The 14,345-nt window shown below is 44.2% G+C and overlaps 1 protein-coding gene across 1 annotated transcript in view; it reads right to left on the reverse strand.

Annotated features, from left to right (window-relative positions):
• Positions 1-2,136: 2,136 nt before the first annotated feature.
• The window catches only part of FANCD2 (FA complementation group D2), a 97,140-nt gene continuing 84,931 nt past the window's right edge, over positions 2,137-14,345 (reverse strand). Inside the window, 10 exon segments of the mRNA XM_017847452.1 lie at positions 2,137-2,235; positions 4,615-4,710; positions 6,194-6,340; positions 7,398-7,472; positions 8,305-8,379; positions 9,343-9,381; positions 10,434-10,505; positions 11,759-11,852; positions 13,059-13,181; positions 13,467-13,560. Coding sequence (XP_017702941.1) covers positions 2,161-2,235; positions 4,615-4,710; positions 6,194-6,340; positions 7,398-7,472; positions 8,305-8,379; positions 9,343-9,381; positions 10,434-10,505; positions 11,759-11,852; positions 13,059-13,181; positions 13,467-13,560 — 890 coding nt within the window. The 3' untranslated portion in view covers positions 2,137-2,160.

Below are 14,345 nucleotides of genomic sequence, written 5' to 3' on the forward strand. Positions count from 1 at the left end.
TTACAGGCATGAGTCACCGCGTACGGCCACTAATTTTTGTATTTTTTTTTTTTTTTAGTAGAGATGGAGTTTCGCCATGTTGCCCAAGCTGGTCTCAAACTCCTGGGCTCAAGCAATCCCCTGGCCTCAGCCTCCAAAAGTGTTGGGATTACAGGCGTGAACCACCGTACCTGGCCTTTGTAGCATTCTTATAACTAGGTTAGGTGTAACTCAGAATATGGAAATAAACATTATATATACAAAGTTAACACGAGTTTGATGCTGCTTTTTTATTTTATTTTGGTCTTTTTTTTTTTTTGAGACAGAGTCTTGCTGTGTTGCCCAGGCTGCAGTGCAGTGGCACGATGTCGGCTCACTGCAAGCTCCACCTCCCAGGTTCAAGCGATTCTCCTGACTTAGCCTCCTGAGTAGCTGGGACTAAAGGTGCCCACCACCACGCCCGGCTAATTTTTTGTATTTTTTAGTAGAGACGGGGTTTCACTGTGTTAGCCAGGATGGTCTCGATCTCCTGACCTCGTGATCTACCCTCTTCAGCCTCCCAAAATGCTAGGATTACACGTGTGAGCCATGCGCCCAGCCTTTATTTTGGTCTTATACTATCACACCAATCAAAAAAAATTTAAAAAGCAGCCAAAACATTCCTTTTGACTTTCTTTGGGCATTGACAAGAAGTTTAAGTTGACCGGGCATGGTGACTCACGCCTATAATCACACCACTTTGGGAGGCCAAGGCGGGTGGATCATGAGGTCAGGAGTTCAAGACCAGTCTGGCCAATATGGTGAAACCCTGTCTCTACTAAAAAAATAAAAAGATTAACCAGGCGTGGTGGTGCGCACCTGCAGTCCCATCTATGCAGGAGGCTGAGACAGGAGAATCGCTTGAACCTGGGAGGCGGAGGTTGCAGTGAGCTGAGATCATGCCACTGCACTCCTGCCTGGGTGACAGAGTGAGATTCCGTTTCAAAAAAAAAAAAAAGGGAAGGAAGATCAAAATCAAGTCAATCCTCCAGAAAGACCAGATATATCTCATTTCAAATGAAATTGGTTCTTACAATAGGAGACATGATTTTTTTTTTTTTTTTTGAGATGGAGTCTCACTCTGTCTCCCAGGCTGGAGTGCAGTGGTGCGATCTCGGCTCACTGCAAGTTCTGCCTCTCGGGTTCATGCCATTCTCCTGCCTCAGCCTCCCAAGTAGCTGGGACTACAGGCGCCCGCCACCACACCCGACTAATTTTTTGTATTTTTAGTAGAGATGGGGTTTCACCATGTTAGCCAGGATGGTCTCAATCTCCTGACCTAGTGATCCGCCCGCCTCGGCCTCCCAAAGTGCTGGGAATACAGGCATGAGCCACTGCATCCGGCCAGGAGACATGATTTTAATTGGCAGAACTATGTTAGCACCAGTCTCCATAATTTCTCTGCACAAATCTCAATTCAATTCCACCTAATCCTTGAATAATGAAGCAAACTCAGAAAGATACATGAGGCAGCTGAGGCAGATCTTAGAACAGAATTTATTTGTAAAATTGGTACAAGCCTAAGTTCTAGAATAAATCAGAGTTTCAAAACTAGCTCCCAAAGTCCAGAATCATGACTCGGAGATTTTACTCTGCAGTGTAGCACAGCTGGGTTTATCCAAACCAATAAATAATGCTACATTAGAATCCTGAGCTAGGGACTGTGATGATGTTAGACAATCCATGATGTCCACAAGTTAATAAAGCCCCCGCTTTAAGAACAAAAGACGGCCGGGTGTGGTGGCTCATTCCTGTAATCCCAGCACTTTGGGAGGCTGAGGCAGGTGGATCATGAGTTCAGGAGATTGAGACCATCTGGCCAACATGGTGAAACCCTGTGTCTACTAAAAATACAAAAATTAGCCGGGCATGGTGGCGTGTTCCTGTAGTCCCAGCTACTCAGGAGGCTGAGGCAGGAGAATCGCTTAAACCTAGGAGGTGGAGGTTGCAGTGAGCAGAGATTACGCCACTGCACTCCAGCCTGGGTAACACAGCGAGACTCCGTCTTAGGAAAAAAAAAAAAAAGAGGAACAAAAAAAGGATCCTTCCAGTAAGAAAGGTAAACAGCAGATTTCAAACTCTAAACACAAAATGATCAGAGGCTGGCAGAGACACAGAAGCAGGCAACAATCTGTCTGGGGTCTAATCAGAGTCATCATAACTCTCATCACTGTCTTGCTCCTTTTCTCCAGCACTTACTTCGTCGTCTTCACCATCCTAAGGGGCAAAGAATAAATAAGTATTTTAGGTTACTGCTCTGGGTGACCTCTGGAATACAGTTCCTAGAGGATACACAACTGTACTATTGTCACTGTTAAAACTTTATTTATTTATTTATTTTAAGGAGTCTTGCTCTGTTGCCAGGCTGGAATGCAGTGGCGTGATCGCAGCTCACTGCAACCTCCACCTCCCAGGTTCAAGCGATTCCCCTGCCTCAGCCTCCCAAGTAGCTGGGATTACAGGCATGCACCACCACGCCCGGCTGATTTTTGTATTTTGGTAGACACGGGGTTTATGCCACGTTGGCTAGGCTGGTCTCAAACTCCTGACCTCAGGTGATCTGCCTGCCTCAGCCTCCCAAAGGGCTGAGATTACAGGCCTGAGCCATCGCACCCAGCCCAATTTGCATAATTTTAAACAAGCCATGGTCCTCCAGCTCTACTTCATGTATATGACATAGGAACAAAGAGGGCATTCAATATAGAGTGAAATATTTATTACAAGTGGTGATATGGTAGTGCACAGTGGCTCATGCCTGTAATCCCAACACTTTGGGAGGCTGAGGTGGGTGGATCATCTGAGGTCAGGAGTTCAAGACCAGCCTGGTCAACATGGTGAAACCCTGTCTCTACTAAACATACAAAAACTAGCCAGGCATGGTGGCAGGCACCTGTAATCCCAGCTACTTGGGAGGCTGAGGCAGAAGAATTGCTTGAACCTGGGAGACAGACTGCAGTGAGCCGAGATTGTACCACTGCACTTCAGCCTGGGCGACAGAGGGAGACTCTGTCTCAAAAAAAGAAGTGCTGTGCTGGTGTATCTCAAAGGAATCCAGTACAAAATTCTGTTCTGTCTGGCTTACAATTCTAGTATGAGAAATTTGCTTAGGGGAAAGTACCAAACTAATAGGATACTGTCTGCCTCAAATTCTCTGAGAAAAAGGTAGAAGGGGTATATGATACAAATAAAACTGGGGACCATGTAAATAAAAGAACTTTTTAATTTTGAGACAGGGTCTCGCTCTGTCATCCAGGCTGGAGTGTGATGATGGCTCACTGAAGCCTCCACCTCCTGAGGTTGAGCAACCCTCCCACCTCAGCCTCCTGAGTAGCGGGGAGCACAGGCATGCATCACCATGCCTAGCTAGCTCAAAAAAAATTTTTTTGTAAAGATGGGGTCTCGGGCTGTACTTGAAATTCTGGGCTTAAGCAGTCCTCCCACCTTAGCCTCACAAAGTGCCATGATTACAGGTGTGAGCCACCCTACCAGGCCAGATTTTTCATACTAAATGATCTTTCTGGATCAGACTCAAATTGCATTACAGACAGAGGCCCCACAGCAAGGGTTCTTACATTTGAGCTTTTTGGTGTCTATAACCTACCTGAATTGTGACAAAATTTTATAAATGTACGCCTTTTTTTTTTTTTTTTTTTTGAGACGGAGTCTCGCTCTGTTGCCCAGGCTGGAATGCAGTAGCGTGATCTCAGCTCACCACAACCTCTGCCTCCCGGGTTCAAGTGATTCTCCTACCTCAGCCTCCCAAGTAGCTGAGACTACAAGCGCGTGCCACCACACCCAACTAATTTTTGTATTTTTAGTAGAGATGGGGTTTCACTATGTTGGCCAGGCTGGTCTTGAACTCCTGACCTTGTGACCTGCCCACCTTGGCCTCCCAAAGTGCTGGGATTACAGGTGTGAGCCACCGTGCCCGGGCTTATTTTTCATTTTTTTGTGGAGATAGGGTCTTGTTATGTTGCACAGCTTGGTCTTGAGCTCCTGGGCTCAAGCAATTCTCCTACCTTGGCCTCACAAAGTGCTAGGATTACAAGCATGAGCCACTGCACCAGCCATGTATACATTTTTATTTAGCTTTCCTCAGATTCTCAAAAGCATCTGTACCACAAAAAAGAGTAAGAACTTCTATTTTTATTTCAGTTCTCTAAGGTGGCAGCTTCTGACTCTGTGCTTTGGCTTTCACCAAATGCTTTCACATTTCTATTTTCGTATGTTTCAAATGTGTTTAAATGGTTTAACTCATTCTTTTCAACACTCAGAAAATACTTTGATGACTTCTCCCTTCTAAAATGATTTCAGATATGAATTCATGGAAAATGAGAGGCTATAATGCAGAGAATTGTCAACTCTATAAAAAATGCCACAACTCAAGATACTCAGTAGCGATTCTAAGATTGTGTGGTTGTTTTTTCTGGGTCCCACAAAATTATATAAGCACAGAAGCTGTTATGGAGGGAATGGAAATGGGCATAGAAGTACTTGACAATAAACATAAGTAGGCAAAGTTCTGCTCCACCACCTCAGAACAATTAACAAAATGCAACCATCAGTGCCTGACTCTGGTGCCTTTTGCAGAGATACCTCAGTGGCTTTGCTCTTGGAGGTCTGGGATGACATGTCATCCTCACTCTCATCTGCTGTGCTCTCCTGGGAATTTTGGGACTTAATCTCTTCACCCTAAATGTGAATGGACCAAGAAAATTGTGGGTTATAATGATCACATTTAGGGTAATAGGGGAGAAGGTTGAGTTTACAGGCAATACAAAGGAAGATATTCTGGCCATTCAAAACACAGTCAAACATGGATACCAACTTGTGATTCAGCATCTAGAGGAGGGATACTCAACTCCAGGTTTCTGAGATGTCTGTGGCTCTAATACAATAAGTAATGTAACAAAAGGTTCATCTTGGTATGCTAGCATCACACTACATTTTAAAAGGCTAGATTGTATTGGTGACTCTAAGTTGATGCTGAACATGGTTCTAAAATTTCCCAAATACCTTAAAGTATATAAGCACCATTACACCAACTACGAAAGGCCATGCAGAGGCTAAAGGACAGTACACTGAAGTGTTTAAGAACATCAAGTCTGGATTTAGGACTGTTTGGACTCAAACCCTGGCTCCACTCACTTACTGTTGAATGACATTAGGTAAATTACTTTACTTCTTTGAGCTTCAATTTTTACGAAGAAACAACAGTATCTGCCTCATAAGGTTGATGTGAAGAAAGGAAGTTAATTTTCTGTGGTGCTATTTTATATATTCCATATGTAACTGACTATAAGACTCAGATATTTTAAGCATGAAAGATAAAGGCTTATACTATCCTATCTGAAAAATGTTGTAACTCCAAAGTAGTATTATAAACAACACAAGATTTCAGCTAATCAGACAATTAAAAAACCTTATAAATGCTCATTAGTTAAAATTAGAGATTAATTTGTAATTTCTAGAATAAGACAGATTGGCTTAGGGGAAAAAATATAACTAAACAACAGAAATGTTTGTCCCTATACAAAAATGTTATTATGAATCTATCCTCAGTGGGACTTAAAGGAGCCCCTCTGGCTGTAGAGAGAGGTTTGTACTGGTCTGACTCCTTTATGTCTGAGGCATTGTTTTTTTTTTTTTTTTTTTTGAGACGGAGTCTCGCTCTGTCACCCAGGCTGGAGTGCAGTGGCCAGATCTCAGCTCACTGCAAGCTCCGCCTCCCGGGTTCACGCCATTCTCCTGTCTCAGCCTCCTGAGTAGCTGGGACTACAGGCGCCGCCACCTCGCCCGGCTAGTTTTTTGTATTTTAGTGGAGACGGGGTTTCACCGTGTTAGCCAGGATGGTCTCGATCTCCTGACCTCGTGATCCGCCCGTCTCGGCCTCCCAAAGTGCTGGGATTACAGGCTTGAGCCACCGCGCCCGGCCTGAGGCATTGTTTATATCAATGGCATGTTTTGGTGCCTTGCTGCCTAAGATGAGGGGTATAGCCTGTGACTAGGGCCCATGAGCAATGTACCATAACTTTAAGAGTTCAACAGTCACAGACTTAAGAGAAAAGTAGCCTTACTGAGAGACCAGGGCTTAGGTGACCTGCCTTACATGCCATGTGATGCTGTCACAAAGAATAAGGTTGGGGAATTATCACTAGCAGGATCCAAGGCTTACCTGCAAGTCCCGGTTTTTTAGATTGCCCAGCCAGAAAGCCTCTCTACAATTGTTGAGGGTGAGCATAGCTTTGACTCTGCAAACTAACAGTTCCAGGGTCTTTTTGAGCAGAGGCACATGTTGTGTGAGTCTCGTGTCCTGGTGAATCTGAATGGAGATAAATAACATCCATCTTTTGTGAGTTTATCATCATGCCTTCGTATTTCTTATAGAAACCTTTGAATACTGAATAAGAATACAAGCCCTGCCAATATGGACCAACGGTATGTTCCATCAAACAGGAATAGCTTGGCAGAATAATCCAAAGATAATGGCAGCTAAATAATTCAAAGCCTAGAAGACATACCACTAACACCTCTGGTTCCTCTTCATAACCTCTTACTGGCCGATCATCAATGAATTTACCTAAAATATTCTTGAATATATATTTTACTGATATTAAACAATAGAGTAGCCCTGTTTAGCTAAGAGAATTCCTTAAAAATTCACTGTGCAGCCGTGAAGCGGAACTTGCAATGAGCAGAGATTGCACCACTGCACTCCAGCCTGGGTTACAAAGCGAGACTCCATCTCAAAAAAAAAAAAAAAAAAAAAAAAAAAAATTCACTCTTCAGGACCTTATACATTTAGAACCAGAAGAGGAAGTAAGTAACAGAAACTGGACTCAAGAATCATTTGGTTTGCCAGTGACTGCAGAACTCTAGGGTTCTATGTTCATTCAGACAAAACGTGACAATACCTCATTAACTATAAGAAGGCTTCAAGTGGAAAAATCCTTTAATGCTCAGATGTTCTCATAAGACACAGATGCATTCCTTGAAAGTAAGTAGCACAGATGAAAGCCTCTACAGATGGCTGCTTTACAGCTACCTCCTGTCTCTTGCAGGATCATCACTTACATCACAGTCCTGTCGCCTAGAGGACTTTGCAGAAGTAAACATATACCAGCATTCTATTCCTCTCACCCAAGAAGTTTCTAGAGGAAAAAGAGCTTTGGAGTTTGAATCAAATTTCAGATGCAGAGATTCCCTTCTAGAGGACTGCCCAATCTCAAGCAGCAACTAAGGATTTACTCTGAATAAACTGCCTTTGGACAGACACAGTCCCAGATATAAATGAAGGACAGTAGCCCATGGATCTCCCAATAGCAACTGCAGATTAAGCCAACAGGCAGGCTGCTGATAGGATCTGCTCCCCTTCTTACCTTGGAATGCCCACACAGGTGATGAAGCAGCCTTGTGTCCAACTGGAAGGTTTCCAGTAAGCTCAGAACATCTTCCTATAACCAATAAGTATAAATGCTCTATGAAATGTCCTGATTTCATTTTAGATTCAATATACCCTTGCAATCAAAAGCTCCAAAGAGGATAAACTCTGCAGGTTCCAGCCTATGCTGATAATCATCTTAATTTGCCTCTCAAATAGGAGGAATAGCAGCTACCTCTTATTCTCAACTCTCCCATTTCTGTCCCTTGTATAAATCTGAGAGTTATAAGACCTGCATTTTAGTTTTACATAGGTTACCATGTCTCAGTTTTCCCATCTGCAACATTAGGATAAAATGCCACCTTCCTTTTCTCTTTCAGGGCTATGAGGGACCAACCAAATATGGTGAGTGGTTTGTTCAACTTGCTAAGTATGTATAGGAAATAATCTGATTCTATCCTTACTTCATCACTCTAGCCCTGGGTGCCATTGGCTAAAAAACTGTCAAGAATGTTCATTACCACACAAAGGGTTTTATGACACAAAGGAACTTTTTTTTTTTTTTTAATCATTTCTGAGTATACCTACAGAAGCATAAAGGAATAAGCAAATGACACACTGATACATGAGGACCTGAGAGTGCAGTAGCACAGTAAAATCAAGCTAAAAGTAAAACCACTGTCGGCTCTGGAGAAGAAGTAGAAAGGTGGGTTTGATCCAGAGTGGGTCTGAGGAGTTTAGCCTACTTTGGAATATTCAGTCCTATTTGGGGATCTCTGGCTATAGCTGAAGTGGACCAGAGGAGCCCAGGTAGAACACTCCCAGCCTCACCCAGGAGTCACCATGGACATAACTTCTGAGCAACTCTTCAGTGCATATCTTTGTTCTCTGCTCTTAGCTCTTACCCGGTGTTTTCTAAAACTGAAGTCTAGGAGCGGCATACATTGCTTCAGAAATGCTTCCACAAAGAGACGTCCGTACTGAAGAAGAGATACACACTGTTATCTCTAGCTAAGGTATCTCACTGAAAGGCCCCTTTCTGAGGCAGAATAGCCTCATCCAGCCCAAGGGTTTTATTTTCTTATTTATATATATAAAAAACAAATTGGGAAGGGTCTAAAAGGTTTATTTGGAGAATGTAACTTAACACAAAAATCAAATAGGCCTGTTAACTAAGCCCCAGAATTAGGCAGACTTACCTACCACAGATACAGTGGATGGACAGGGAACTTGCTCAGCTTAGGAGTGAGAGCATAGAGGAGTAGAGGGGAGCTGTATCTGAGGATAACTTACTCCCAAGAGGGAAAAACTGGGTAAAGCTGAGGAAGCATATGACCAATTTCTACATTTCCCAATCAGATAAATCACTCCTCTTTCCAACTCGCCCAGCTCCCACACTGCGCAAGGGTGGAGTAAAAAAGAGTGACCAGTAGATAACAAGAATGGGGCACCATCCACTTGGAAGGAAACTTCAGGAGTGGGGAAGTAGCATTCTCCCCATAACATTTCGACTGGACTTCCCATCAAATCTAGGGCTAATACAGGCTATTCCCAAGAAAGAGAAGTTTGGCAATTCTCAGGATATCAGATCCTACATTTGTAAGGCCACCACATAGACTTTAAAGAAGAATCATCTACTCCTTCCTCCATTTTGCCTGGTAAGGAATGGCAGGGAAGGTAACTACTGATCCTAAACTCAACTGCCCTGAAGCCATTCCTCCTAGTACTAAGATTCTTACCAAAAGTTTTCAAATTCATAGGAACACTGGCTTCTCCAATCATCCAACTAGGGTGGGAAAATGTATCCATTGCCTTCCCTAAACTGGCACAGATTCTGGAAACTCTGGCTTGTGGGCAAGAAACTGAGCAATTTATCTTAGCTGAGGTCCTCTCTAGAGTGACCCACAGGAAGAATATGAAACAGGGCCCAGTAAATCTCTCACCTTCAAACATACATGCAGAACAGGATGACTGTCAAATACCTGGAGAGGTGAAAGACAAGAAACCAAGGCTGAGATCTGCTCCTTTGAGCACTCCAGCCTCTTTCCCACTGTGCAAAACACAGCCTTGGGTTCTGTAGAGAATTCTAAAATGGAGGAATGTCAACATTTAAATTAATATTACAAAGCAGAATAAAGTGATGATCATAACTGGAGTTCAAGAAAAGGAAGAGAAGAGCAAAGAGAAATAAACTGATTCCAACTGGAAGTGTTGAGAAGATGGCATTATTAGAGGTCCAAAACCTTGATCTGAAGACTTAAGAAAGACTGGATGAGGCTGGGCATGCTGGCTCATGCCTGATATCCCAGCATTTTGGGAGGCGGAGGCTAGTGTATCACTTGAGTCCAGGAGTTCGAGGCCAGCCTGGGTAACAGAATGAGACCCTGTTTCTATAAAAAATGGAAACATTAGCTGGGCATGGTGGCATGTGCCTGTAGTCCCAGCTACTCCAGAGGCTTAAGTGGAAGATTCTTGAGTCTAGGAGATTGAGGCTGCAGTGAGCTGTGATCACCCTACTGCATTCCAGCCTGGACAACAGAGTAAGATCCTGCCTCAAAACAAAAACAAAAACAAAAGACATGAAAGAGGTGGAAAGGAGAGACAAGGACATTCTAGGCTGGGGGAACAAGCTGAGCAAAACCACGATGGAGTGGGTGAGAGTACATTGTGTTTAAAGGAGAACGAGGGCATTCAGGGTTAGAAGAGGGAATGTGTGCTCAGATCACATAGGACCCAAGACAAGGTGAAAAAGTGAAGAAATTACAGATGGAAGGAGTCATTAAATAGTACTGTGGCATAAGTAGAAGGAAGAAAGGAAGAGGCAAAACAAAAAAACAAAAAAACAAAAAAAACCCTGCCTAGTGAGAAAAAGGGTTATCCAGGATGGGTATGGGGACAAAGGAAGAAGACGACTCAGGGAGAGCAGACCCCAAGGAAGAGTGGGAAGAGGAGCAATGAGAGTGCATTTTGGAAGCCAGGACACTTGGTTTCTGCAGTTATTTGGTGAGATGGGTCAAGGAGCCTCCATACTCACCTTTATCAAGTTGATGAGGATACTGAAGTCTCGAACAGCCATGTTCCAGTAGAGGAGCTTCTCTTCATGAATCTGGGGCAGCCAAATATATGGGCACCTCTTGAGTCATAGCCAAATACTTCCCTTAGTATATTCCCACTAAGATATAGTTCTTGAATTACTAGCTATACAGATATTTAAGCCAATTATCCTTCCCAAGAGATGTAGCAACCAGTGCATCCACAAGATGGTTCTGAGGCCTGCACATGTTGTGGTAACATTAGAACACCTCATAGAGACAGACATTCTAAAAAGTTTCCTCTTCAGCAATTCCCAAGTAAGTAAAAGCCTTTGCAACATGTACTGGCCATCAGACCAATTGCGGTGGTTCATGCCTATAATCCCAGCACTTTGGGAGGCTGAGGCGGGAAGATTGCTTGAGCCTAAGAGGTCAAGACCGGCCTGAGCAACATGACAAAACCCCGCCTCTACTAAAAATAGAAAAATTAGCCGGGCATGGTGGCGTGCACTTGTGGTCCCAGCTATTCAGGAGGCTGAGGTGGGAGGATCATCTGAGCCCAGAAGGCAAAGTTGCAGTGAGCCAAGTTTGCACCACTGTACTCCAACCTGGATGTCAGACTCAGACCCTGTCTCAAAAAGAAAGAGAAAAAACATATATTGGCTGTAGCTTCTCTGCTTCCCTAATCTAGCCCTTTACTTGTGTAGCTCTGTTCTGGTTAGCAGGCTGCCAAGATCCACAGTATCTCAAACAGACTGGCTTACCTCATGTCAGTTAACAGGAGGCAAACTGGGCAGTAGCCAAGGAAAACAGAGCCCATTCCTCATCTCTAACTAGAGGGAAAGGAAATTAAACTAGGAACTCTTTGAAAAAAATCCTGAATCTCAGAAACTCAAAACAAAACAAAACAAAAAACAGCTTAGGAGAAAACTTGGACCCAAGAAATAGAATCAGCAACTTCCAATGGGCGCACTGGTGCATGTCTGTAATCCCAGCACTTTGGGAGGCCGCGGTGGGTGGATCATGAGGTTAGGAGTTTGAGACCAGTCTGGCCAACATGGTGAAACCCTGTCTCTACTAAAAAATACAAAAATTAGCCGGGTGTGGTGGCACTTGCCTATAATCCCAGCTACTCAGGAGTCTGAGGCAGAAGAATTGCCTGAACCCAGGAGGCAAGGTTGCAGTGAGTCGAGATCATGCCACTGCACTCCAGTCTGGGCAACAGAGCAAGCAAGACTCTGTCTCAGGGAAAGGAAAAAAAAAAAAAGAATCAGCAACTTCCAAGTAATCCAAAGTCCACTTCTTGAAGTGACTATATCTTACTCACCTGCTGCGAGTCTGCTGCTGTGCCAGGCTCAATTTTTTTCACTGTCTTCTCTAGTTCAGCCATCATCACACGGAAGAAAACAACGAAAGTGTGCCTAGAAGACAAGAAAAGCATGCATGCCTACGCCATGATGCACTGCTTAGAACTACTTAGGAAGAATCAGGAACCAAAAGTATCTTCCTTCCCTACCTCTCTAAATGTCCTTTCACTAGGGTCCTTAGTAAGAGGATGGGGGAGTGGAAAGGACTCAGTAATAGGTCCAAGAAGAGTGCCTGTCAAACAATGGAATTAACTTTTTCTTTTTTTTTTTTTTGAGACGGAGTCTGGCTCTGTCGCCCAGGCTGGAGTGCAGTGGCCGGATCTCAGCTCACTGCAAGCTCCGCCTCCTGGGCTTACGCCATTCTCCTGCCTCAGCCTCCCGAGTAGCTGGGACTACAGGCGCCCGCCACCTCGCCCAGCTAGTTTTTTGTATTTTTTAGTAGAGACGGGGTTTCACCATGTTAGCCAGGACGGTCTCGATCTCCTGACCTCGTGATCCGCCCGTCTCGGCCTCCCAAAGTGCTGGGATTACAGGCTTGAGCCACCGCACCCGGCCTAACTCAATCTCTACTAAAAGTACAAAAATTAGCCGGGTGTGGTGGTGGGTGACTGTAATCCCACTTACTTGAAAGGCTGGGGTAGGAGAATCGCTTGAACCCAGGAGGCAGAGGTTGCAGTGAACCGAGATTGCGCCACTGCACTCCAGCCTGGGTGGCAAGTTTTCTCAAAAACAAAACAATACAAAACAAAAACCACCAGGGTCCTCTCAAATGTATTAGCTGAGAGCCCTTGAAAGGAATGCATAGCAAACTCTCTTTATTGAATGCATGATTATATCTACTGTCTATATCAGAATTAGATGAGGAGGAGCAAAGCAGTTGCGTGGAAGCTACATACATTGGACAGTGTGATTATGATTTTTTTTTTGAGATGGAGTTTCGCTCTTGCTGCTCAGGCTGGAGTGCAGTGGCGTAATCCCGGCTCACTGTAACCTCTGCCTCCCAGGTTCAAGCGGTTCTCCTGCCTCAGCCTCTTAAGTAGCTGGGATTACAGGCATGTGCCACCACGCCCAGCTAATTTTTGTATTTTTAGTAGGGACGGAGTTTTACTACGTTGGTCAGGTGGGTCTCAAACTCCTGACCTCAAGGTAATCCACTTGCCTCAGCCTCCCAAAGTGCTGGGATTACAGGGGTGAGCCACTGCACCCAGCCTGATGATGATTCTATCTTAAGGAAAAAACTGGAGGAAAGAACTCCCTTACCTGGTCAGTGTAGGGAATGTGGAGGAAGACACATCTTTAGGAGAGTTGATCAGTTCTGGGACACCAACACCAGCAATCTCCTCTATGGCCTTCAGAATGCTATCTGTGTGCTCCAGGTAGATACTGCATTGAGAGTCAAATATTTGACCCACTGATTAACAAAGTAGAATACAACTGCAGATTCCTCTAATTCCTCTATGATCTGAATTAACAATAAGCAGTTAGCTGACAGCATAAAACAGAACCAGAGGATCTTAAGATCCACATGTTCCAAATTGTGTTCATTTTTAACCTACTTCATTGTTTTCAAATTCCCACTAAAAAGGTCATTTGTCCAGTCTCTGACAAAAAACAGTAGCAAAATAGAAAATGGCTATTTGGCTCATTGGAAGAAACCAAACATCTCACCAGAGCAAAGCATGGAGCTGGTCATTAGAGATGCTGCTTTTCTCTTTATCCCCACTTGGCCACACCCGACAGAGGAATTGTCTGGCAAGGGAAGCTGTTAGAAAAGAAGACAAAGGAATCTTACATATGGGAACTTGACCTCATTCTTGCTTTTCAGGCTTTTGAGGATATCGATGAAAAGGATTATTAGTTTACATTTACTAAGATGTTCCCGGTCTAACAGGCAACTTACAAAAAGCTGTCATGTTCCTGAACCACTGGCCCTTTTGCCAGACATAAACTCATTTGTCTAAGGCTCAACATGTCCCACCCCAACCCCATCCTGAAACACACAAACATGCAAACATGAACATAAATACAGACACACAGAGAAAAGGAATGCTGCTGGGCAGTGGGAAGGCCAATCTTGTTCCTCCTGGGCTGGCCAATAGCAGTGGTCACCTCCAAGATTCAGACCAAACCTTCCCCTTTTAATCAACAGGGAAAAATAAAGGTTTGTTTTGCATTTTTATCTTTCTTTCTGATGTGCTGCAAACTAGGATGAGCTGGCATTCTAAGAGCTATAATAAAAGACAGTTAAAGAAAGAAGCCAGGGCTGGGCACAGTGGCTCACGCCTGTAATCCCAGCACTTTGGGAGGCCGAGGCAGGCGGATCACGAGGTCAGGAGTTTGCGACCAGCCCGACCAACATGGTGAAACCCTGTCTCTACTAAAAATACAAAAATTGGCCAGGCATGGTGGTACATGCCTGTAATCCCAGCTACCTGAAAGGCTGAGGCAGGAGAATCGCTCGAACCTCAGAGGTGGAGGGTTGCAGTGAGCCAAGATCGCACCATTGTACTCCAACCTGGGCAACAGAGCTAGACTCCATCTCAAAAA

The sequence above is a fragment of the Rhinopithecus bieti genome, unplaced genomic scaffold, assembly GCF_001698545.2.
Source record: "Rhinopithecus bieti isolate Rb0 unplaced genomic scaffold, ASM169854v2 scaffold_29378, whole genome shotgun sequence".
Classification (NCBI taxonomy): Eukaryota; Metazoa; Chordata; class Mammalia; order Primates; family Cercopithecidae; genus Rhinopithecus; species Rhinopithecus bieti.